The sequence below is a fragment of the Lindgomyces ingoldianus genome (assembly GCF_010093535.1).
Source record: "Lindgomyces ingoldianus strain ATCC 200398 unplaced genomic scaffold BDR25scaffold_1, whole genome shotgun sequence".
Taxonomy (NCBI): Eukaryota; Fungi; Ascomycota; class Dothideomycetes; order Pleosporales; family Lindgomycetaceae; genus Lindgomyces; species Lindgomyces ingoldianus.
In genome coordinates this window covers 2,050,335-2,074,930 of record NW_022985162.1, presented here as the reverse complement: position 1 = coordinate 2,074,930, position 24,596 = coordinate 2,050,335, and the positions used below count along the sequence as shown (strand labels likewise).

At 49.8% G+C, this 24,596-nt stretch overlaps 9 protein-coding genes across 9 annotated transcripts; 4 read left to right on the top strand and 5 right to left on the bottom strand.

The window, feature by feature from the left end:
- Positions 1-66: 66 nt before the first annotated feature.
- BDR25DRAFT_348313 (uncharacterized protein) lies at positions 67-2,701 on the top strand (the record flags this gene model as incomplete). Its single annotated transcript, XM_033694392.1, has 10 exons — positions 67-100; positions 1,490-1,505; positions 1,544-1,664; positions 1,717-1,810; positions 1,854-1,929; positions 1,970-2,023; positions 2,065-2,281; positions 2,344-2,380; positions 2,415-2,480; positions 2,532-2,701. 10 exons carry the CDS (start codon positions 67-69, stop codon positions 2,699-2,701), a joined length of 885 nt encoding a protein of 294 aa, XP_033554867.1.
- A 16-nt stretch (positions 2,702-2,717) lies between these two features.
- On the bottom strand, positions 2,718-4,808 carry BDR25DRAFT_275700 (ammonium transporter-like protein). Its single transcript, XM_033687505.1, has 3 exons — positions 4,248-4,808; positions 3,600-4,191; positions 2,718-3,545 (listed from the first exon to the last, which is right to left on the bottom strand). The coding sequence occupies exons 1-3, from the start codon at positions 4,731-4,733 to the stop codon at positions 2,986-2,988; spliced, it is 1,638 nt and encodes a 545-aa protein (XP_033554866.1). The 5' UTR covers positions 4,734-4,808; the 3' UTR covers positions 2,718-2,985.
- Positions 4,809-11,004: 6,196 nt separating this feature from the next.
- Positions 11,005-11,782, bottom strand: BDR25DRAFT_6607 (uncharacterized protein). The gene has a single exon (XM_033698890.1). It carries the CDS (start codon positions 11,438-11,440, stop codon positions 11,051-11,053), a length of 390 nt encoding a protein of 129 aa, XP_033554865.1. The 5' UTR covers positions 11,441-11,782; the 3' UTR covers positions 11,005-11,050.
- BDR25DRAFT_250529 (AP-2 complex subunit sigma) lies at positions 11,621-12,871 on the top strand. The gene is made up of 5 exons (XM_033686073.1): positions 11,621-11,710; positions 11,787-11,826; positions 11,893-11,922; positions 12,085-12,315; positions 12,402-12,871. Exons 1-5 carry the CDS (start codon positions 11,676-11,678, stop codon positions 12,501-12,503), a joined length of 438 nt encoding a protein of 145 aa, XP_033554864.1. The 5' UTR covers positions 11,621-11,675; the 3' UTR covers positions 12,504-12,871.
- Positions 12,872-13,311: 440 nt separating this feature from the next.
- Positions 13,312-16,683, top strand: BDR25DRAFT_275695 (Sec23/Sec24 family protein-like protein). Its single transcript, XM_033687504.1, has 3 exons — positions 13,312-15,252; positions 15,309-16,489; positions 16,541-16,683. Exons 1-3 carry the CDS (start codon positions 13,461-13,463, stop codon positions 16,628-16,630), a joined length of 3,063 nt encoding a protein of 1,020 aa, XP_033554863.1. The 5' UTR covers positions 13,312-13,460; the 3' UTR covers positions 16,631-16,683.
- A 237-nt stretch (positions 16,684-16,920) lies between these two features.
- Positions 16,921-18,046, top strand: BDR25DRAFT_250524 (60S ribosomal protein L28). The gene is made up of 5 exons (XM_033686072.1): positions 16,921-16,976; positions 17,031-17,041; positions 17,128-17,209; positions 17,266-17,289; positions 17,347-18,046. Exons 1-5 carry the CDS (start codon positions 16,956-16,958, stop codon positions 17,656-17,658), a joined length of 450 nt encoding a protein of 149 aa, XP_033554862.1. The 5' UTR covers positions 16,921-16,955; the 3' UTR covers positions 17,659-18,046.
- Positions 18,047-18,418: 372 nt separating this feature from the next.
- Positions 18,419-20,465, bottom strand: BDR25DRAFT_365040 (uncharacterized protein). Its single transcript, XM_033696867.1, has one exon. It carries the CDS (start codon positions 20,443-20,445, stop codon positions 18,622-18,624), a length of 1,824 nt encoding a protein of 607 aa, XP_033554861.1. The 5' UTR covers positions 20,446-20,465; the 3' UTR covers positions 18,419-18,621.
- Positions 20,466-20,703: 238 nt separating this feature from the next.
- BDR25DRAFT_275689 (uncharacterized protein) lies at positions 20,704-22,757 on the bottom strand (the record flags this gene model as incomplete). Its single annotated transcript, XM_033687503.1, has 4 exons — positions 20,704-21,137; positions 21,241-21,467; positions 21,515-22,137; positions 22,190-22,757. 4 exons carry the CDS (start codon positions 22,755-22,757, stop codon positions 20,717-20,719), a joined length of 1,839 nt encoding a protein of 612 aa, XP_033554860.1. The 3' UTR covers positions 20,704-20,716.
- Positions 22,758-24,074: 1,317 nt separating this feature from the next.
- On the bottom strand, positions 24,075-24,384 carry BDR25DRAFT_205901 (uncharacterized protein; the record flags this gene model as incomplete). Its single annotated transcript, XM_033684473.1, has 2 exons — positions 24,075-24,298; positions 24,357-24,384. The coding sequence occupies 2 exons, from the start codon at positions 24,382-24,384 to the stop codon at positions 24,075-24,077; spliced, it is 252 nt and encodes an 83-aa protein (XP_033554859.1).
- Between the last annotated feature and the right edge of the window lie 212 nt (positions 24,385-24,596).

Here is a 24,596-nt window from a genome sequence, read left to right as displayed (position 1 = left end):
AGTCAGGGTCGAGCCAGGGTCGGAGCCGATACAGAGACCCTTCAGATAGGTTCCGGGCGACCTGAGATGGAACGATTTATGAGAATTGTTACAATTAGCAGTGTAACATACAACTAGCAATTAGCTAATCCTTAACTTAATACTCTTCTAGTAGTTCTAGTTAATAGAAGCTCGCAGAGCCTATATTACTAGCAACCTGCTTCTTAAGAAAGCACGCAAGATTTAGCCGCAGATTAACAAGTATCAACATCTACCTCCTCTAAAGTTTAGCTAGGGCTAGCTATATTAGTTCTAGCAGCGCTTTAATATTAAGTTTTAACAGCGCCACAGCAAGGCTAGATCTGTAGACAATACTATAGCAGAGGAGGCAATAAAATTAGTTTAAACAATCTATAGCAAGTATGCTAAAGAGGATATATATAATATAAATAAGATAAAGTTATTTTAGAGAAATACACTAGCAGAAGAGCTATTAACTTAGCCTCTACCTAGAGTTAAAAAGTTAAAGTTAAGAATTACTATAGTATGCTGTACTAACACAACTAGCTCTTATTAGCTATCTCTATAGCTTATTAGCTATGCTAAGCAGCCTTAACCTCTCTATAGTATTAATCTCTAAGCGCTTAATATATATTAGCGTGTAAATAAGAAGGCATAGATAAACTTAACACTTATAGCTAAGTAGTTAATATATTTTTATAGCAGTGTTATAGCTTAGCTAATTCTCCTTCTTATAGATAACTTTAAGGCTTACATTTAAGGCTTGCAGCAGGCTTCTTTACTATCCTATATCTGCGTTGCCTTTCTTTTACTAAATACAACAAGCCTATATTAACTTCTTAATTAAGGGATTATCTAGAATTTAAAGACCTACTATAGAAAATACTAGCTTTAATTTATAGTAAAGAAGTATAAGGCTAGCTATAACCTCTTATTAATAATTACACTTTAAAACACGCTTTAATAGCTACACATTGCTTAGATAGATAATATATTAAGCTTAACAATATATAATTGCTTCTGCTGCAGTACAGTTATCCTACTACAGGTACTGCAGCTACCCCTCTAGCCAGAACTAGACCTCTTAGGCCTATACAATTATACGCAGGAGGCTAGCTAGATACAGGATATAATAAGCCTTAGTAACTTCCTTAATCTAATTAATAAGGACACTAATATTAGAGAGGAAGATTAAATGCTTAAGGATATAGTTGTAGAGCATAACAATAGCGTTAATACTAAGGAGGCTTAAGCTAAAGATAAGGGCAAGATTATACCTCTACCTATAACTTATTAAGTAATTTAGGCTATCTAGTTACTCCTATAATACTAACAACACTAAGAGACAGTAATTAATACAGACATCTGCTAACTTAAGCGCCTAGAGAGGTAATATTAAGCCTACAAGGCTCAACATTAGCGCCAACAAACACTAGATAGTTAGCTTATATAATTAAATTATCGCCAAGACACATCTTGGCAACCCTAGTAAGCCAATACCCTCAGTAAGGCGATTGAATTGACGTGGCTGGATTCCTATCAGCTTGGCGGGGTTTGACTGTAACGCCTGCCAAGCCTTTCCGAAACCGCTAGTCCGCAGAGTTCGAGCCAACCCAGGACTCTCAAAGCTTGACAGCAGGTGGTTGGTTAGGTCATATCAGGAGGTCCTAGCATGCCAAAAGCTTAAAAGAATCTTTGTGTGCTCAAGAGGTGAAGCCAGCTTTGCACGCGACTGTAGACTTCTTACTCAAATCACAGAGAGCGTTAAGGGGATGCAGGCTTCCGTCAGTGTGCCAACATGCAAGTACATGTGAGCTGTCGGCAGTCCTTAAGAGTGGAGAGAGACTCGTGAGGTGCACATTTTGATCACGTCTTGGTTGCCTGTTCAATTTATCAGCTCTTAGAAGCGAAGATAGGAGACAGAAGCTTGTCCTACTTAGAAACCCATTGCAGTGTCAAATGCCGCTAGCCAAAGGCGAGGCGTGCTTGGAGAAATTGATTTGGCCCGACTAACGAGCGAGCCGTAAGTTCCACCCACATAAGGACTTCTCCCGCATATCACAGACTTGTGGCCTCGATCAGCTCTAAATTACAGATGCTCATATCTCCTGACAGTGTCATGAGCCGAAAGAACGCGATATCAAGCCATGTTCTTGGCATGGAGAAATGGGTCGATGTGGCAGTTGTAACTCGGCCAGTAAGGTGGTTCGGCGAGATCAATTCCATCCGCCAAATGGGCACCATCGATATAAGGAGCGAGAATCACCAAATTGTGTATCCTGTGGAGAGATAAGAATGCGGATTTTGATGCATTTCTAGAAGCGATGATGCTTTAGACGTGAGCGTTCAGTTGAGGCCCGCCGTGATATCATGAGCCCTGGTTTCTTGGGACAGGCTTGTGGAATCCGGGGAAGGGAAGTCCGTTGTGATCGCCATCCGACGGACTAGTGTGACTGCAAATGGTGCTGGTGAACGTGCTGGTCGGGGATGCGAGATAAGAAATAAGGGCTTGGCATTAGATTCGGCGGGAGCCATCAATGACGAGGTCACAAGACCGTCACACTTGGCAGATAAGGGCAACCTTTTGCCACTTGACAAGCTGCTGAGCGAAACGGTGCCTTTGCTTATGCAAGAGAAGCCGATACTTGTGGTGACGACGAAAGCTTGGCAGACTATGTTTGGGGAGCTCCTGCTTCACTGAACAGGGGAGAATCACGGATGGGATTTAAATGATTTTTGAATTGCTCAGTACCAGCGAGGCTGTAGCAATTTTATATGTACAATACAGGATGAAAATAGAGGATTAGGAAGTGGCAAATGCCTGTTGTTGCTACAAATCCACCAACGTCTAGGCCGACAAGACATTCTGTGCCGGTCACCAACCCTCTACTGGAAAAGACAGACACAGTTAGTGGTATATTTAACTCCTAAAATGCTCACTCTAGACTCCATGTCAGAAACAGACGAGAAGTCAATTCAGACTGTTTACGCCTGAAGTTCAGGTTTCTCTGCGGCAATGGCGTGGCGGTCACCGCTAATACCAGTGTGAGCGTCTCCGCTGCTCTCACTTGGCTCCTTGCCCTCTAGCATCTGGCTGTGCTGCGCAATGCCGTGGCGTTCTCCTTGAGGAATCGAGTGCTCGGTGGAGATAGGGTCGTTCTTGGCGGGTGTCCAGGCAAGGTAATCACGGCGAACCTCGACGTAGTCGTAGGCAAATTCTCCGAGCTGGTCGTCATCCATTCCAAGAAGTTCAGCCTCTTCGGACGCACGGAGGTGCAGGCCGGGAATCTTGTCGATGATGAAAGCGAGCAGAGCGCTGACAACGAAGGCATATGCAGTAGCGGCCACAACATAGGAGAACTGGATGTAGAGTTGCTTATAGTTGTGCTCAATCCAGCCACCGGGAAAGAGGCCAGTATTGACACCATCAAGACCAATGATGTAAGCAGCACCAAAGATACCGTTGAACAGGAGACCAATCATGCCAGCGACACCGTGCTCAGCGAACACGTCGAGGGCATCATCAATCTTGATCCAGAATTTCACTAGTTGGAGGTCAGTCTCATACTACATTTGCAAAGGACTGGAGGTAATCGAACCTTTGGTGGCAAAATTGCACACGATACCTGTGACGATACCTAGAACAACACTAGCCCAAGGTGGGATGTAGCCAGAGGCGGGCGTAGCAGCAACGAGGCCAGAAATGCAACCTGAGCACCAGCCGACCATAGACCATTTGCGAGCAAGGCGCCAATCGAGAAGAACCCAAGCCGTAGCGGCGAACATAGCAGTCAAGTTCGAGTTCCAGCACGCCATGGTGGCACGAAGGTTAGCACCGAAAGCAGAGCCTCCATTGAAACCCAACCAACCGAACCAGAGCAAAATCGTGCCGAGGGTGATCAAAGAAACGTTGTGTGGGCGGAAGTTGAGCATCATCTTCTCCTGGCGTCTTCCTAAGACCATGGAGTAGGCCAAGGCAGACATACCAGAGCCAATTTCGACGGGGCCTCCACCAGCGTAGTCGAGTCCGCCCCATTTGAAAAACCATCCATTAACGTTCCAGGCCCAGCAAGCAATTGGGCAGTATACAAGTGTAGCCCAGCAGAAGATGAATACCATCATGGGGATCAAGCGGCCTCGTTCGGCAACTGCTCCGACAACAATGGCGGCTGTGACGGCGCAGAATTGCATCTGAGGAGTTACGTTAGTCTGGGTACTGAAGAAAGGCAGGAGCACGCAAGAAATACCTGATAGAAAGCATAGAGAAGATCTGGGATCAAGGGGCTGCCAGGGCTGGGAGCTCCCAGAGTCTTCATGAGCCCGAATTTAGAGAGATCACCTATGAAACCGCTCTTGCCATACTGGCTGAAGGCCAGCGAATATCCCCAGAAGTACCATTGGAAAGTGATGACGGAGCAGGAAGCCATACATGCCCAAATTAAGGACAGAGCAGATTTCCTTCGGGCAAGACCGGAGTAGAGGAAACCAAGACCTGGTACCATGACTAACACCATGGCCGAAGCCACGATGATGTAGGCCTGGTCACCGGATTGGAACCATTGATTTATGTTTTCAACGTCTATTAGAGTGTCATTGTTAACGAGGGCCTTCGTGAAGCTAAATGGAAACTTTTTTGGGGTGGATCGGACGAAAACGGTGGAGTAGGGTTCACATGGGTCGGTGCTACGGAGGTGACTTACTGGAATCTCCACCCTCAAAGGCATTGGTGCCATTGAAGACCGTAGGTGGGCCAACCCACGAGTAAGACATGGTGGACTATTGTGCTCAGACAAGCGTGTCGTGGGAAAATAATTAAAAGTATAAAGGATCGTGGTGTGAAGCTGTGAAAAGCTACCAAAGGGAGGAAAGAAGGCTGGATCGGCTCCAGTGATATAGAAATAAGCAGGTCGCCGGGTAGCACCACCGGGGGATGCTTTATGGAGATTCAACTTCAATGAGACCTTATCTACCCTTGTCCAAGTCGGTGGTTTGAGGCAAAATAAACGAGGCGCATCTCCCACAGTCGTGGGGTTCGCATTAAGATCTGGAGCTCTGTTTTTTTTTTTCTGCCCGGTCTGATCGGCCTGGCGTCACCTTGCAGGGCGAGACCATTGTTCCTCGCGTGCTCGTTATCTCTGTACCCATCACATTGATAATTGACGGTCGCAGCCACGCCTTCTAGCCGGCCACGTTGCAGGCTATTCCGTAGGGAAGCCCTCGTTGGATCAAGGTCTGCGTCGGTGCACCCACTGCCCTCATTTGCAACTCTCGTGCTTCGATGATGGTGGATGCAGTTTCAAGTGAAGGAAGTATCCCGTGCCAAGCCGTTCCGTCTCATGAATCGTCCTGGGCTTTGTCAAGCGCATTTCTAAACCGGACACCCACTGATAAGGGCTTGCGCCTGATGATTGGCTGGATGCCGAGGAGAACACTAGTCCGTATTCGGGGACGAGGCCAAGCCTTGTCCACGGTCCACTTGATGCTCCCAAGCTTCTCTTTGGTCGGGGGGGTCGACAAACGTTTGCTCCAGCCCTCTTCCGTGTGCTGGCCAAGGACAAAGGCGTGAGGGCTTTGTTCGACGCGACGAACTATTATGCGAATCCTCGACGCAGAGATAAGCTCAACATCGATTTCGTTTGGCCATGAAGTCATCTCATCTCCCGAGACATCCACAACCAACGCGATCACCCAAGCAACACTGGACGCCTGGTTGGTGTTTGACAAGCTTACCCTTCGCGTCTTCTGCGCTGAAGCTGCTGCAAGTAATCTCAAATTGGGTTTCACGTGCCTTGCATGACCTTGACCTTGACCGTGACCGTGACCGTGACCGTGACCGTGGGATGCTGGAGAAACCCTTGTGCACTCTACCCACCACTCCAACTCGGGTAGCACGTCAACACCAAAACTTCCATTCTGACCGTACTCGGCGAGGACCCGGATAGATCTGGAAAATCTTCGCCGGAGCAGATGACGCCCACCTCATGTTATGTCTCGTTCCCGAGGTCCATTTGATGCCTGTCGAACCACACTCAACTTTGCCAAGTCTCTTCCGCGGTCGCATGAACCATGATACCCGCCGTCTCCACCCAATCTCTCTATGCTGCGGGTCTGCCAGCACTCATGCAAAACCCAGAAACTGAGCATGCTGACTCAGGGGGCCTCCAGAGTTCCAGAAGCAAACCTCGATTCTTCCTCTAAGGCTGAGGGCTGGGTGCCTGCAGGTCAGAATTGTGTCCCGTTCTTCATGCGCCCTGCATGAAGGCGGGGCGGGATGAATGGAGAGCAGTAGAGGGTCACGAGAGTGGGAAAGTCCAGGCCGAATTTTCTGTGAGGTACTGGGTGAGCCGAAGCGGAGTGGGATGCGGTCGAGCTGGTCTTGAGGTGGTGTCAAATTGCCTTGCAAGGAGCGTGGGGCGCGGCCGCAAGTAGCCTGGAGATGTCAAATTTGCACGTCACGACCCTTCCACCAATCAGCTGGAGCCGACAGTTACCTATTTTCGATCGGTTTTCCACCCAAACGTCTTTGAAGTGGGATGCTTGCTTCTTGTCTATCTCGGGGCTACGAAACTTTGTGCAATCGTGAAACGTTACTTGAACGCCTTCCAGCCGTCGGGCGATCCATCTCCACGCGAATTAACCAACGGCTGCGCGTCCGGCTTCGGAATCGGAAGAGCTCGCGTCTTCAACACCACTTACATACTTGCAATGATAGAACCCGGCCTATGGACGCGTTTTCAATTACGTCTCTCGTGTGCGGCTGTCTTAGTCTCTCGTGTCTCTCGTGTCTCGTTTGCGGCTGTGCTCTCCTCCTTTGCCTGCGAGAACTCGTTGGTGCAACACCCTGACGCAAGCCACAGGAAACACATTTGTTTGAATCTTTGTTCCGTGAAGGATTATTGTTTAGTAAGTATCTCTGAGTCCTCTATAGATTAGCGACTCCTCAATCCACTGTCACCTCGCCAAGGTCGTTTCTCATCTCGCCTTTTGCCCTGACGCCACTCTCTTCACTCTTCTACCTTCTCCATTCCATTTTGACATTGAGGTTAGGATGTAGGTACAGCCAATTCTTCCACATACCAGGGTCGCCAACACGTTTGCGTATGTTCAAACCATGAGAAGTGGAACACAACGTTCATCTGGTATTCCCAAGGGCAAGACCTTTATGGCATGTCTTATATTTCATCCTCTAGCGACGATCCATCCGATTACAAAATACCCAAAGTCGCCAGGTTTCGGATGATCCGTTCTTTCAGGGGAAAAGTGCGGGCTGTACCCTGACCAATTGCAATGGAGCCATCTACTGGAAATCGGAACTCATGTGATCATATATCATCCTTACAAATGTTGCGATCCCTGACAAGACTTCGCCTCCTTGAAATCTCTCTGGAATCACTAGCAGCCTTTGGACAAATAGAGGTTAGCTTTAATAGGCACCATTCGTCGACATTCCCGATATCAATATCTCAAGCCGTTCTTACGATCCTCTCACCGTACCCATTAGGGCTAAGATACACGGCTTCATTCTCCCAGCTGCAAGGGTAGTATGGTGAACTCTGAACGGGTGCGATTACTGGCACTCTTGACTCACAGCATATGGTGTTCTTTGGTGGTTGCGTCGGCGATGGCGTGGTACTCTGGAATTTTGAAGCTTGTTAGATTGTCAGGCTGTTGTGACAGGTGGGTCCGACTGGATTTTTCGAAGCACATTTTGAGTAACAGGGAGTTCACCAAGCAACTCTACTAGATTACTCTTGCGTAGCAAAGCGTTACGCAAGCGACCCAGGGGGTGTTGGCAGGCTCTGCTTATCAATCTTCCTAATGCTTACCGCACTCTCTTCACACTCTACGTCGGTCTCGTTCCTGGCCATGGTTCATGTGTGTGGCTCGCCTGCTTGACGGAGTTGCTATCTCTTCCCCACCATTGGCATGGCCTCTTGGTATCGTTTGCATTCGGCGCCGTGAACGACGCGCACGGAGCGAGCCGATTCAAGATTAGGGGAAATCGTCAAATTAAGCAAGTGGGGAAACTGACATTGGACCAACCCTTTCAACATCCTGCGACGATGGCTGCAGTATGCAATCTTCTTCATAAAGAGCTAGGGATCGCTATTGGCAAGGGTCTCTATAGAATCACACAGCCTGACCCCTTCCCTCGCTACCATTCATTGAATGCTTTGTGTCACAGACCATTGCAACTTTGACCAACTCTTCTTTTGACATACATGCAAGAGACACACAATGTCGCAACCTTTGAGACTTCACACTTTTTAACTAGAGGTCGTATTGGGATTTGTCCTAGAGCGATTGTAGCTTTCGCATTCTCTTCACTATTGCCGACAGCCTTTCTGCCATTGGGAACCATTGGAGCGCGCTGGTTAATCGTTCCAACAGGTTGGGTAAATTCGCAGCTCAAACGCACAGGTTTCTCCAGATCTTGGCTGCATCAGCTGCATCAACCCATACTCTGACATGCGATGACTAGACTTTCGGATCACGGCGCATTCGGGTTAAAACGATGTGCATGCCCTTCACCGCCTACTTCAAATTACCTTTTCCATACGAGTCTTTTCAATTGGCGGAGTTATCCACAATTCTCCTCTGAATGGCCATTAACAGTTCACGGATCATTCCTCCTTCCCAATCATTGGCTAATGCAAACCTCCTGCACATTGCTGGTCAGTTTCCTTGAAAGTCTTCGAAAGGGCGATATCCCGAACATCTGGTCGACCAAAACCACGGATTGTAGAGCATCCGAGCTTCATTTCCGCTGTTGGCAGGCAATGACCCCAAGTAAGGATCACGCGCACAAAGAGAGGTTTTCAGGAGGAGCTTGTGGCCCTATTCTACTTGCCCTAAGGGATCCTTAGTCGTAGAGCGAGTATACTTACCCTCATACAGGTTATTCCACTGTTCGAAATGTGGAAGTTCCTGACGAAATCTTCTTTTAGGTTTTGGCCTTTAGAACAGCTCTCTTAGGACCTCAACTTTTCCTCAATTCTGAACAAATCTCTCTGTGTTTTTACGCTTATTTTCCAGCAAATATTACAATATAATCCAAATTTATCTTCAAGACATTCGCTTCCATGCACAGCGTCAAACTTGGTAGCTAGCACACCACCATTGTGTAGACAAGGCCCTTGTTGTACTGGGTGAGCCTTGCCACCTGACACGCAAACTCCAAGGAACCAAAACGATAACGGTCTGTACCCTGCATATCCGAAAATATGCCTGAGAGTGGTCGAATCCTGCAAAGTTCGCATCCAGGTGCAGGATTACCACACTTGGCGGCTATAGTGGAGCATTTTATCCAGCACAAAATCATGGAGAGGCGCCTGCACTTCAGATTTCGGGCCTGCCATCTACTGGAGAAAAGCGATCCTGGTAATCTTCGTGGCGTACGAATCCCTTCCCCACACTAAACGCGGATCTACCATCTAGGCCATGCTTGATCCCTGGTGCCCGCATTTAAGAGACCACGTTCGACAGGTCCGTGTGTGAACAGGTAATAACGTTACTGCCGCTATACCCTTACCTCCTCTAGATGCACCCGCATTACTTAGGTCTGGATCCTCGATCATCAATTCAGCTTGAATCTTCAAGACACCCTCCACTTCTTTCTAAGCCTTCTACGTGGTGCTCTCTGGATCCTGACGGTTCCCTCTAGTCGCACTTGTGATGGCGGGAGATTTCTCGAGTCTCACTTCAGACGTGATATCGCATTGGCCAGTAACGAGCAATCCCAACACTACTAGACGAAATTGGTATCCAGCATTTAGCATTACCCTTGTGAGCAGTTCGTTCATCATACTGGCCGCTCGGATTTCTGCACATAGGAAGAAGCGCGATGGTCGCTTTGGTCTTGACGACGTCCTCGTATGCGCCGCCTGGGTAGGTTTCCCTTGTCTTAAAGAAGCTATGTGCTGATACTATTTCAGATATTTGCCGCATTATTCACTGCATCCAGCGTGACAGGTGATTTTACTTCACCGCCAGCATGAACACTTGCTGATACGCCTACTAAAGGGACATTGAAGTACGGGTTTGATAGACACATGTGGGATCTCGAGCCTCAGCTTTATAGCTGCGCAGCTCTGGTGCTTGCTCCTTTTCTCTTGGCTAGATCCATTGGCTGACGATTGCACAGATAGAATGGCTATGTGAAGGAGCATTTCTTTTGAGTGCTTGTTTGACGAAAATTTCAGTACTCTGTTTTTATCGCAGGCTAGATCCCCCTTGCACAAGAGCTCTGAAACGGATCATTTACGGCTTCATAATACTAACCTCGCTTTACACCTTAGCATTTCTGTTGTATCAGACTCTGCTTTGCCATCCCGTCTCCGCATATTGGAAAATACCTTATCGAAACCACCAAATTCGGCGATCTTGTGCTAGCCAACATGTCTCTTATCCTTTACAAGGGACTCTCAACTCAATATCTCTGCTCTACTCCATCACCACCCCTTTCTTGGTGCTTCGAAATATTCCAATGTCCATGGCCCAGAGGTGGGGGCTACGGGCGGTATCTGTTACAGGCATTACGTAGGATCTCTAATCTAGCTCTTTTGGCAGAGAGCTGATACATTGCAGCGTGATGGGGCTCTCAATAACGCGGACATGGTTTCTCGCACGTCTGGCTAGTAGTGCTAATGGAGATGCTACGTGTAAGAGACACTTCATACCATCTTATTTTCTTTTCGTCGAGGTCTGACCAAGTCAAAAGGGAATGGGTTCAATGTTTTCATCTGGTCACAGCTGGAGTTGAACCTTGCAATCATTTGCGCCTCAATACCCTTCCTACAAGTTTATCTCTTTGCGCACCCGCACGTTCCCATTGCCTGCATCTACCCAAATGGAAAGCAGCGAAACGACTCTGTCGTTACACGAGTCAGCAGTTCCCTTTCTGGCCAGATCAAACGCTCTTTGCATATTAGAGGGAGCAACAGCCCGCGACAAGTGAATAATATCTCAATGCCACAGGCAGTGGAGATACCGGAATGGGAATTTGAAACGCTCAGGGGTTCGCCGCGGGCAGCCACCTCACCAGTGGACCTCAGCATATACGAGAGATACATGGCTGGTCACTTCGGACCAATTCCCCCGCCGAAAGATAGTAGAGACCTCTTTGACCAATACCGGCGCGAGCATGGAGAGTTGGTTTGAGGCACTGGGGCCTGGCCGTGAGAGTAGAATCTGGGTTGTGTGTTCCAATGCAAGGCAGTGGATCTTCTGTGAATGTTCTCCTGATAGATGCATTTTTGGAGTTGAAGATAATCTTTCTGAGGCTAGTTGATCGCCGTTCAGTTTCGAATAAAGGTGGCTTGTGATTCCGTGCAGGTTGCCATGTGCGCATCTCATGAAGACAGTTGCACGACAGTAGGTACAACATCAGGGGGCGGGCCGCCTGCTTTTGGGCCGTTGCGGCGAAGGACCATGAATGCATTCACCCTACAGGTCGGCTAAATCGGGTCACCATCAATGTCATGCAGCTCATTGAGCTCGGACCAACAGCTTGCGCCAAAAGAAGCCTAGTTCCGTGGCCCATGCCGGGGGGGGGGGAAGGGAAGGGACAGGACTCGAAGCAGGCGCACTAAAGAGCGACCGTAAATGCAGTGACCTTCCGCCATCACTCACAGAGACAATCTTCGGTGCGGCCGCAGCCACAGGTATATGCGAAGATGGTTCTCTCCTTTATCCTCATTCAGAATCGCCAGTACGTTCCCTGCTGCTGTCAGCCGTGTCGCATCACACCTACCTCAACCTTGGGACTGACATTATACTCGATATAGAGGGAAGACTCGGCTGGCGAAATGGTATGCGCCGTATAGTGTAAGTCCCAGCCTTTCTCAACATATGCATGCTCTCTCGGAGTCACATACTAATCCATGCCGCTAGGACGAAGAGAAGGTGAAGCTCAAGGGTGAGGTACGCTGACCCGATTACCCTCATGAGCCCAACACCCGCTCGCGCGGAGTCCCCACTCTTCCTTCTGTACCACGAGCCCAGAAAACAACGCTATGTTGAACTGGACTTTCACATGGTCTGCTTGCCATAATTGAAGATCCTATTTAACCAAACGATCTGCAGGTCCACCGCCTCATTGCCCCCCGCGACCAGAAGCACCAATCCAACTTTGTCGAGTTTCGAAACACATCCAAGATCGTATACCGCCGCTATGCAGGGCTCTTCTTTTGCGCCTGCGTCGATACGAATGACAACGAGTTGGCGTATCTCGAGGCAATCCACTTCTTTGTTGAGGTGCTGGATGCCTTTTTTGGGAATGTGTGCGAGCTAGATCTGGTCTTCAACTTTTACAAGGTGGGTGAATGAGTAGTGGCCACCTTCTCTTCTTACGAGACTGCAACCGGGTTTGATGAACCCAAGGGCTGACTCGAAGGTCGTAGGTGTATGCTATTCTCGACGAGGTCTTCCTTGCGGGGGAGATTGAAGAGACAAGCAAACAAGTCGTCTTAACCCGGCTTGAGCATCTCGACAAATTAGAGTAAGGAATATCAGACACGCGCTGAAGGAGGAACTCGCATCTGGTCATTGCTGCAAGCCTAGCCGAACCGGCTTCCTGAAGCTTTGCTGCAAGCTACTAACAAGGTATGTCAGGAGGCTGGAGTCAGGGCATTCGATAAAGGGAGTGGAATGAAATCTCATGGGGATGTGATGCGTCAGAGTCGATGAAGGATTGAGATGGACAAAACTCCCCACATCCCGTTCTACTTCGAGCGGCATGTGGAATCAAGACCGTGGAGCACAATTGTCCAATGGCAGACATTGCGAGACAGGCACGTTGATCCGTTAGATATGTCGGTCATAGAGTGCTGCCTCATAGCTGAGAGACATATATGAACAAGTCACATAATACAGCATCCCATTCCAACATTCGTGTGAAATTTTTCGGGCCATCCGAAGCTTGCCGTAGTACGCTGCACGCAGTTGTGCATTATTACCAAGAGCCTCGGAACCCTTTACGGGATTACATGTCCTTCAAAGCCTCCTCTGCACATGACAGAAAAGGAGCTCAACCCCTGTTTTGAGCACAGGCATAGATACAGGTGTGTACCAAAGAACCGCATCAACATAATCTCCATAGTTTGAGAAACTCGAACCTTGATGCTAAGCATTAACAAAAGGACGCCGGCTGTGAAGCGAAGGTAAAGTTGGCGCCCAATTGCACGTGGTGATCGGCTTAGGTGGTCTCTTGTCGGACGGATGCTGGGGTAGATCGCGGCGGAGGGCACGGGCCACTATACCTTCATGTTCTCACAAAATATGCCAGATTACCCAGATCAAGACTTCGACTTTCTTTTCCCCAGTCTGACGCCATCTCGCTCCCGCTGTGATATGGTGCCTCCCGCAATTCGCACGCGCCGTTATAGCCCCTCAATACGTGCGTGAAGGCGCGTGCACCACAGTTGTCCTCGACCACGCCCACCATCCCCCCTCTCTCAATCATGTCGGACTTCTCAATGTACCATGCCTTGGGGCAAGGCTCGCCGAACCCGAACGGACCCCAGCGAAAGAATGAACCGAACAAGTTCCGGCCTCCTGTCGCAGCTAGCCCTGGGGGTTATCAACAGGCCGGCAGTGCAGCAGTTGGCCATACACCCAACCAATACATAGGAACGCCAAACCCAAACACTCCTCCAATCCAAGAACAAGGCTATTTTCCTCCACAGCCGCCGCCTGCAAAGCAGAATGAATCTGGCATGAATAATATAACATCTCAAATGGGAGCGGTGGGGTTGGGAGTGGATCCAGCGGGGCAGCAGAGGCCACACAAGAAGAAGGACCGGCATGCGTATCACAATATCGAGGGCCCAGGTGGAAGCTCACAGGCATTCAATGGGATGCCTCAGAGCGGCACAGCGACCCAATTCCTGAACCAGAATACCCCCCAACTGGGTTCAGGGCAATGGGCGAGTCCACAGGTCACTCCCGCTATGTCACAATTCCCGGCTGCAGCGCCAATGTATAGCCCCGCGAACCCAGCCTCAAATATGCAGCATGCTGCTCGGCAAGGAACGCCTTTGGGTGGATCTCCTGCCTCAACAAGCCAGGGCCGTGTCGACCCAGAGCATATACCCAGCATTCCAAAGTCTCGAGACGCACCGGCAAAATACTATCTAGAGCACGTATATCCGACTATGGAGCACCATTTGCCGCCTCCTGCTCTTGTCCCTTTCGTAGCATACGACCAGGGCAATTCCTCTCCAAAATTCGCTAGACTAACCCTGAACAACATCCCCGCTTCTGCCGATGCGCTCGCATCCACGTGTTTGCCTCTAGGTCTGGTTCTTCAGCCTTTGGCCCCGCTGCAAGAGGGAGAACAACCCATACCGGTTTTAGACTTCGGCGAGACAGGGCCTCCAAGGTGTCGACGATGCCGGGCCTACATCAATCCCTTCATGACCTTCCGCTCCGGAGGGAATAAGTTCGTTTGTAACATGTGCACATTCCCGAACGACGTCCCTCCCGAGTACTTCGCTCCAACAGATCCATCGGGTGTCAGAGTGGACCGGATGCAGAGGCCGGAACTGACATTGGGGACTGTCGATTTTATGGTCCCGAAAGAGTACTGGTCTAAGGAGCCTGTCGGTCTAAGGTGGCTATTCGTTATAGACGTTACTGCTGAAGGCATCAACCGTGGATTTCTGGACGGGTTTTGTGAAGGTATCATAAACGCACTGTACGGTGACGAAAAAGATAAATCGCAAGACGAGGGAGCTTCCCAACGTAAACTTCCTCCAGGTTCAAAGGTTGGCGTCATCACATACGACAAGGAGATCCACTTCTACAACATTAGTCCAGGATTAGATCAAGCCCAGATGATGGTGATGCCGGACATTGAGGATCCTTTCGTGCCGCTCAGCGAGGGTCTCTTCGTGGATCCTGAGGAGTCCAAAGCAGTGATTACCTCCTTACTCACACAACTTCCGCACATGTTCTCAGAGGTGAAGAACCCTGAACCTTCCCTACTCCCAGTACTAAGCTCTGCTGTCTCCGCTCTTACGGCTACTGGAGGCAAGGTCATATGCTCACTAGCAGCCCTTCCCACCTGGGGTCCTGGCCGTCTATTCCTTCGAGATGACGGCAACTTGCACAACACGGATGCGGAGAAGAAGCTTCTCACTACGGAGCATCCAGGCTACAGAAAGGTTGCAACGAAGATGGTAGAGAGTGGAATTGGCATAGATTTCTTTATGGCAGCACCAAGTGGAGGCTATCTAGATATTGCCACAATCGGTACGTTCACGCCTTCCCTAGTGTTGCCGAGCGATTGGTTGCTTACAGCTCATTAGGCCATGTCTCTGCTATGACAGGTGGCGAAGTATATTACTATCCGAATTTCCACTCTCCACGGGATACGCTAAAGCTTTCAAATGAGATCAAACATACGGTATCTCGAGAAACTGGCTATCAGGCGCTCATGAAAGTTCGATGCTCAAATGGCCTTCAAGTATCCGCATACCATGGCAACTTCTACCACCACACATTTGGCGCAGATCTAGAATTTGGCGTTGTTGATGCTGATAAGGCAATTGGTGTCATGTTCAGTTATGATGGTAAACTGGACCCAAAGCTGGATGCCCACTTCCAGAGTGCACTCCTCTACACTACTGCGAGTGGCCAGCGACGCGTAAGATGCAGCAACATCGTTGCCAGTGTCAGCGAAGGTGCGGCTGAGGCGATGAAATTCGTCGATCAGGACGCTGTCGTGAGCATCATCGCTAAGGAAGCCGCCGCCAGAGTGACCGAGAAACCCATTAAAGAAATTAGAGGCGCATTAACCGAGAAGACTGTTGATATCCTCGCGGGATACCGGAAGAACTTCACCGGGAACAATCCTCCCGGCCAGCTTGTTCTCCCAGAGAACCTCAAGGAGTTCAGTATGTACATTTTGGGCCTGCTCAAGTCAAGAGCATTCAAAGGTGGCAAAGAGCCCACTGACAGGAGAGTCCATGATGTGAGAATGATCAAGTCCATGGGACCTCTGGAAATGTCCTTATACCTTTACCCCCGAATCATCTCAATACACAACCTCGACGAAAAAGATGGGTTCCCCAACGAGAACGGCCACTTGAATATGCCAGACGGCGTTCGTGCATCGTTTTCGAAAGTCGAGGAAGGCGGTGCATACCTCGTAGATAACGGCCAAGTCTGCATACTTTGGCTGCATTCGCAAGTATCTCCAAATCTACTGGAGGACCTCTTCGGCGAAGGGCATACGAGTCTGAAACAGCTTGACGCTTTCGTATCATCTCTTCCAGTTCTTGAAACCCACTTGAACGCACAAGTTCGGAACATCATACAATACATGCAAACCAATAGAGGCTCAAAGTCTCTGACTCTGCAGCTTGCTCGACAAGGCCTTGATGGAGCCGAGTATGAGTTTGCAAGGCTATTGTATGAGGACCGTAACAATGAAGCGCAGAGTTATGTAGACTGGCTTGTCCATGTTCATCGGCACATCCAACTGGAGGTCAGTTCTCACAAAGTCCCCAACATATATATAATTCTTAACATATAACAGCTTGCGGGCCAGAGGAAGAAAGAAGACTCTGATAGCCTCAGTTCGACGGCGTCGACATTTGTGGGGTTGAGAACGCCGTACTGGGGCTGAGGATCGAGTGAGAAGGTATTCCATAGCGAACCTATTCTGGAGCCGTAGAGCGCTTAGAGTGAAAAATTATTAAATTTTCCAAATCAACCAGTGAATTTGAAGACTGGAGCTTTGAATCGGGTTGTGTCCGACAGTCAAGGCTCGTTAGCGCTAAAGATTGCAATGTCGTGAATGAAACAGACGCAATTTGAGGGACGCATGTGACATGTGATGTGCGGAAGAACCATCGGTCCGCGTTTAGCGAGCTCACCACGAAAGTGGGAACTTCAACTTCTTAAAGTTAACGTCCACACGAATTCAACACGAACCTAGACAGTCATCCAAAATGCCTACCAGGTTGACCAAGGTATGTTGCGCCGGTATGTGGGAATGTTGGTTAGGCTGACAATTCATTTTATAGACCCGCAAGCAGTACGTTCACCCACCGCTCGGGTCCTAACATAATTTCGCGCTGAGCCCTCTCATCCGAATTTGACTTACTGACAGCTTCATTACAGCCGCGGACACGTCTCCGCCGGTCATGGACGTGTAGGAAAGCACCGAAAGCATCCCGGTGGTCGAGGTATGGCTGGAGGTCAGGTACGCTCAAATACGGAATCAAAATCCATGCGAGCGACGGCTAACGTGGACATTAGCATCACCACCGAACGAACATCGACGTATGTTCACACACATATACCCAACCACTCCGTATCTCTCCATCTAATTGTATCTAGAAATACCATCCCGGTTACTTCGGTAAAGTTGGTATGCGCTACTTCCATAAGCTCCAGAACCAGTTCTGGAAACCGACTATCAACCTCGACAAGCTGTGGTCCCTAGTCCCCGCCGAGAAACGCGATGAGTATCTCAGCAAGAAGACCGACAAAGCGCCTGTTCTCGACCTCCTTTCCCTTGGCTATGCAAAGGTACTCGGCAAGGGCAGACTTCCTCCCAACATCCCCATCGTCGTCCGCGCACGATATGTCTCTAAAGAGGCTGAAAAGAAGATCGTGGAGAACGGTGGCGTCGTACAGTTAGTCGCATAAACACCCGAGGACTGACGGAACGAGCATTCGAGGTGTTTGGTCGGCATACGGAAAATTTGACTTCACTTCTGGGCTTTAGGGCGGTTGTGTGCTTGATGGCGCACAATTTGGCTCTTTCAGCGTGGTGGCTGGGGAATGGTGTACAGTTCATAGCCAATTGAACATCCATTCCTGAACAAACCATATCCTTGCCCGGGTCTCTTCCCGTGGCCCAGACGCTCCTCTAAGGGCGCGTTGCGGCCTCATTGCTGCTGGGAGGCCGGTGTTTGTGCTGTGACATGGATGAGTGATATTTGCGTGCTGTGATGCCCATTCATTCTAAGCGGATTGCATGCTCCTACCACGGCTAGCGTTTAGGCACATAGTTCCACCATCGCGTACTACAGATTTCATCCTGACGTCTTCAAGTGTTAGCATTCGCGTAAAGCGTTCTGCCTCGCTGAGAAGTCGTGACCAGGCTCGACTTGTACGTCGGATATACGGTGATCAACCCGCAAACGGGAACATTCACATTGAATGAACTTATAGAACCAAACCGTTGTAAGGGAGCCTCATTTCCTACTTACTTTTCGGATCAAACGTGAGACGTTTAGAAACCATACAGACACAGTGTTGTTAGGGTGGATGTAAATATTTCATTGGAGTCGTTTTCGTACTCATATAAATGTGAACATCAAAGCTTCGACTCTAATATGACCTCCGATAAATCAGTACCAACGTGCCCTAACAGAACCTCTTCTTAACACAAACAAAGAAGGGTTAAAATTGTGCATGGATCTGGGCTCTCGGTATTTTTCTCTGCTCCTGGGGCTTCCCCCGCGCTGGCTCCTTCGCCATTGCTGTTACCATTGCTGTTACCATTGCCGTTACTACCATTGCATCACGTCTAGTAGTATCTCGACACGGCCTACTCTCGCGCCACCACTTCTCCGAAGTGTATTCGCGTTTTGTGGGATCCACAGCTCAGTCCCGTCTCCCATGGCTAGGACCAGAGCCAAACCCCATCCCCATATCATGATTCCTACTCCACTCCATTCCACTCCTAACCTCCGGACTTGGACGAGATTTCTTCCTTAATTTCCTGGGATTCCCGCTTTGTTCCACCAATGCATCTCCACTCTCGTGTCCACAACCTGACCCTACCTCAACTCTAGCTCCATCCTCGGTCTCTGCATAGCCGTCATTCCCCTTCTCTATCTCTGCTTCTCTTTCCTCGTTTCGCCGTTTGATCTCCGCGTGCGCCATTGCGGCAGCTTCTTTGTCGATTTCGATGAACCGCGCGTGTGCTAGTTGGCGCAATTCCTCTGCGCTTGCGGATTTGGGGTCGTAGGGGAGGGGCGTGATGGTGGCGATTTGGTGCCAGAAGGCTTCGTGTGGGGTTCGTTGTTGTGGTTGTTGGTGTGTTCGGGGGGGTGGGTTTGAGGGGATACGGTGGGGTATGAGGCTGAGGGATTGTATTCGTTGAGGATTGGTGGTGTTGATTAGGTTTGCCCATGTGGACGGTAGTGGACCTGGCGGCGGAGGTGGTCCCAATCCTGGAGGTGGTGCTAGTCCTGGTGGTGGGCTAATTCTTGGTGGTGGACCTAGTCCTGGTGATGGTGCTAGCCCTGGACGTTGCCCTGGCTTCGAGGGTAGGTATGCTTTGAGTACTCCGCCTCTCTGGGTATACAACTTTGCTGGATCGATGGCAGTGCCTCCTCTGTAATACGCGCGTGGGGCCCATTCTGGGCCGAGAACGCGACGGGAAGATGTAGCAGGAGGGTTCTTCTTGATAGTTCGACTCCCCCCTCTAGAAGAAGGTGCCTTCTTGTGCAGTTTATTACGCTTTGGAGGAGGCGGCATCGAAGTTGCTTTGGTTCCGTCTCTTGAAGACTGCGACAACGAAGAGGAACGATGGGGAGAGATAGGCACAGGTATCCTACTGGGGTGTGTCTGTGCTATCGAATTTGTTCCTTTAAACATACTCCGGATCCTTTGTGACAAGGTCCCTTCGTTCTTCGTTTCCTCTCCCTCGCCGAGAACGTCCGGTGGCTCACCTGCTCTAGGTACAACTGGCACAAGTCTCGAATCAATAACATCTTCTGGATTCCCCGCCGGCGGCAAACTAGACTGTCCCACTCCAGGATCACTCCTGTTCCCTTGCATAACCCGGATTTGTATGGTATTATCCCCCATATCAGAATCAGAATCAGTTCCAGTCTCAATAGCCACCAATTCCTGGAGGTCCGTCAGGTATTGCGTAACACAGTACTGCTGATATCCTGGCGGCCGAACCTCCATCGGAATGGGGTTAAGCATTGGATGGAACCCTCTCCCTAGTTGTATCTCATCCGACGTACCTCGAGACCGATCACCAATCTTTCCGTACTTCTCCTCCTTTTCTCGTAGCCACGATTTCCGGGCTAGGCTGGAGGATGCAGCGAATTTCCTCCAGGGGACAGAGGATGACAGTTTAGTAGACAACGAGGACTCTGCGTCAAGGTGGTTGTGGCAAGAGTTTGGGTCCTCATGGAGAGACATTGTGAAGTACCTTAACACCGCTCGATGCAGTTTATAACAGCCGACATTTCGATACAATACACGAGAGCGAATATCACGGCGAAGTTTAATCCGTTGGTAAGGACCGTAATGGAAGGGTGGGGGGTGAGGGATAGAATTCGAAGAGGATGAAGAGGGGGTCATGGCGGGGCCTGAAGGGACCTGACAGTTAGTATCATTCTGTGGTGTAGGCGGCTCCATGAGCTCCGTTAGAGCAGATCTGGCGTTGGGGGAAGCTGTGGAGGCCATCTGCCCAATTTGCGGTTGTTGAAGGTGGCGGCATCGCCTGTACAGTGTGGTCGAGACATCTAAGGGTATCCGAAGTATTCGAAACACCATCATGGCTATGTGGGGTGGGGGAAATGTTAGCTGAACCAGACTTTTAACACCCACGGTACCCACCGTTATTTCCTCGCCCAACATTTCATGTTTCCCGAGAGTGCAGACGTGGCCGGTCACAGAACACGCCACGAGAATTCACAATCGGAGCGACGTTTTCCATTTGAACTTTACCGCTCTCTTATTTCTGCTCCAAAGGAGGAAGCTGCAACAACTCCCTTAGGGTTGCCTCTGCAGCGCCAGGTTCCACTGTGCCTTCAGCGCTCCTAGCCATCATTTGCCCAACGAACCATTTCAGTTTCTGATGCTGCTGATTTTCGACAATATCTCTTACCATGTCTGGCTTCCCTTCTAGGACCTTCTCAGCCAGTGCCGTGTACTCTTGACGGGACAGTGGCCGTAGAATCATATCATCGTCAATGATAATGTGTTCGACTAAGCGGGCGTCTCCTTCAAATTTCATGGAAAGGAGAAGCTTCGCGGTCCGGCCGGTAATCTGCTTGCGTAGTAGATGGGCTATGATGGCTGCGAGCGCATCCGAAGGGACGCGGCTGCTGGACCACTCCTCATTCTTGAACAGTCCGCCCAATTCCATGAGGACCCTGAATATTTGTTAGCTCACTTGATAACACAGAATGACCATTTAACGCGGATTGGCGGAGAAATAAACAAAGAAGCGACGGAGCGTGTAGCGCCCGAACTTACCAGTTCCCCGCCACTTTTCCAACACGGCTTAGAACATCACGAGTTCCGGAGAAGGTACTTCGGAGGTTCTCAACGACATCAAAATAGTAGTCTAACCGATCGCCGTCATCAAGGAGGAGAAGAGTGCTCGCATCTTTGGACGTCAGTCCGTATTCTTTAGATACGAGCTTCTGTATGTAATCGTCCGACAGCATGGGGAGAGTCTCCCGAAGGTGCTCAACAACGTCCTAGCAATGTTAGTCAGATGGATCGCGGGAACGCAACGGTCACATACATTTCCAACAATGATGGGTGCGATATCTGGGTCGGGCATATAACGGTAGTCGATCTCGCCTTCTTTGCCTCGCAGCCGCTTCGTTGTCTTGCTGCCGATTGTCCACCCACGTGTCTCTCCTTCTACAACACCGCCGCTCTCTAGTAATCCGATTTGTCGATCTCGCTCGGCGATAATTGCCTCTTCAACTGCCTTTACACTTGCTAGGTTCTTAATTTCTGTCCGCTGCCCTAGGCCGCTAACCCCATAATATGATAGACCGGCTACTCCAGCCTGCGCATTTCGCTCACGAACCGAAACGTTCACGTCTGCACGAAGACCGCCCATTTCCATACCAGCAGTTACCGCATTGACGGCTTTGAGTATACCTTGTATCTTGCGCACACAAGCTGCGGCCGTCGAAGCATTATGGATATGAGGAAGCGTTATTATTTCAATGAGAGGGTGGGATACACGATTGAAATCGAGGAGATAGGTGGAAGGGGGCTGAAGCACGGTTTTGGCTGTGTCTTGCTCTATCTGAATCTGCCTTATGCCAATTGTCACAGGACCGCCCTCGGGCGAAACACCACTAGGGAAATCGTGAGGGTAGAGTGTGATGTGGCCATCCCGTGCAAAGGGTTCTAGTGGGTTGAGTAAGAAGAGCCTTTTCAAATCAATCAAACGAGATCTCACCATAGTACTGGGTAATCTGGTATCCAGCAGGCTGGTCCTGATAAAAATAGTGTTTTCGGTCAAAGGTACTTTTTTGCTGGATGTTGCAACTCAAAGCTAGAGCAGAACGCAAGGCAGGAATGAGTGTCTCGATCTGGAAATGAGGCTGAGATCCTGGAAATGCGGCATCAAACAGAGCAACATGAGTATTGGGCAATTCGTTGACAGAAGTGGTAGCGCTGGAGAATAGCTTCCGGGCCGTGTTGAGCTCTGCATGGATTTCGATTCCGACCGTGAGCTCCCATTTCTCTAGCCGAGTGTCTTTGCCTTTCTGCGACTTCTTTGAAGCCCCAGCATTTTCGCGTTCCTGTTTTCGTTTCTGCTTTGCGGCATCTTTCAGCGATTTCCGGAACGGCGCGTTGTCCTTATTGGGAGCATTGTCCTGTGTCTGAAGAGCTCGGCTTGTAATCTTTATGACGGGGTGCCTAGAAGCTAATAGCTGCGGTTTCACCCGGCACAGACACGACTGACATATATACGGTCTATTGGAGAATGCAGCGAGAGCGGTGCGGAAGGGGTGGGCAAGCATGACGTGAAGAGCTCTGTTGGATTGAAGTCGGGACAAAATCGATACTCACAAGCGTCCGTGCGCCGCTTCCGAACGGCACAGGCGCCGTGACCCCTTGAGCCACAACTTCTTGACCAACGGTCGAAGGCGTTTTTAACGCGACTTGGTGGAGGATACCATTGGTGTGGATGAGGCTCCCGCAGCTGTCGTGGCTCCTATCCCTGTTGATGCAGAGGAGCCAATGCCTACTCCTCCAGAGCAACGTGTACCAACTCCTCCCATTGACGCGGAACAACCAATGCCTGCTGCACCGCAAACCCCAGTCCTTCAGATGCAGTGCACAAACACCGTTCGCTAGGGAAACGAAGGTGTTTTGTTTCGATTTCGGGGTCAAGTGAGGAAAATACTTTCTGATTTTGTAGGAAGCAAGAATGAGGTGTTGGATGGCCAAGGAGTAAAATTGAAATTTCATAGGGCAGAGCACTTACGCTGGTCCAAGGTTTCCTTATCCTGGCGAACAGAGTGGAACGAGGAAGGAGGGATAGACAGCGCGGGCAGAAGGTACATATGGAGGGTATCATCCCATGCCTAGGTAAGCTGTCCTTCTCGCCTTCTACCTTGGGTTGAGGACTTGACGTTATGGGAATGGAAGCAATTTGATAGCTGGCTGTGTTTGGAACGGTGCTGGAACTATTTCACGGATACGATCAACACCAGGAGCAAGAATTGTCTTGGCTATATTACTCATTGAATGCTGAGGCTTGAAACCAGGGTCCGCTGCATACATGCTCGCGTAGGACTACAAAAAAAAAAAAAAAGACTGGCATGCCCAAGGTCTAAGACAGATAGCCAAACCGAAAAGGGATCCAAGTCTACACGAGTCAATCATGTAATATTGAAAAGTAGAAAAAGGGTATTGTGGCAATGCAGAACTCGTGCCAGAGAAATGCTAAACGCGCGAACTTGGGAATATAAAAGGAAAAATAATGAACGTGTGAATATATAACAGAGAAATGCTTTTAACCCATGAGTGAATTAGATTGTTAGCGATAATGTAGATGGCAATCCGTAAAGTCGTCAGTTGGTCCTTGCATCTTCCCCTCTCCACCGGTGTGCGCTGCATCCCCGTCCCTTGCTTCGTCCAACGCCGACGTGCGCCCCCGCGGTAAAACATGTGGCTTTTTCGTCATGTCGATGCGTACGTGTAACATCATAAGTCCGCTTGCATTGGCTGCTTCGAATGCTCCCGGTTCCAAGCCAGATCGAGACTTCGGCATGGACTCCTCTGCCTCCCCACAAGTGCTCCTTTGCAGACGTCGCTATCGCGCCTCTGTGGCTTTACGACCGACCTGATCCGACCCTTGCGAGCTCCTTTATCCTAACCACGGGTGCCTTGCTAAAGCGTCGGCTGTTCGTCGATGACGAGTTCGATGACGAGGACTTGGTCGATGTGGGAGACGATGCATAGACGTACTCGCCGTCCACATACTGGGCATCGCTGAAGAAGGTGGTACGCTTTTCGCGGCGGGTGTAGCGCTGCTCAAGACGGTAGAGCTCAAGTCCTGCTAGTGGTTAGGGCGAAGTTGTTCCCTTGCCAACGACCATGATCGGCAAACATACTGGCTTGGAGCTTCTCTATCAGACCCATTGTGAGAGCAGAAAGGACAGAAAGTTGTTTCGAGAGGGAATTGGAGCGATAAGGAAGTCGAAACGCAGCGAAGCGAGGAAGTTATATCCCGAGAAATCGTGCAGGGACAGGGAACACGGCTGTAGTCCTGACGCAGAGACAGCAACAGCAAGGCGGCTGCTCTCTATGCGACGCGGGGGATCAACGACGAGGACGGCGGCTAGAAAGAACGA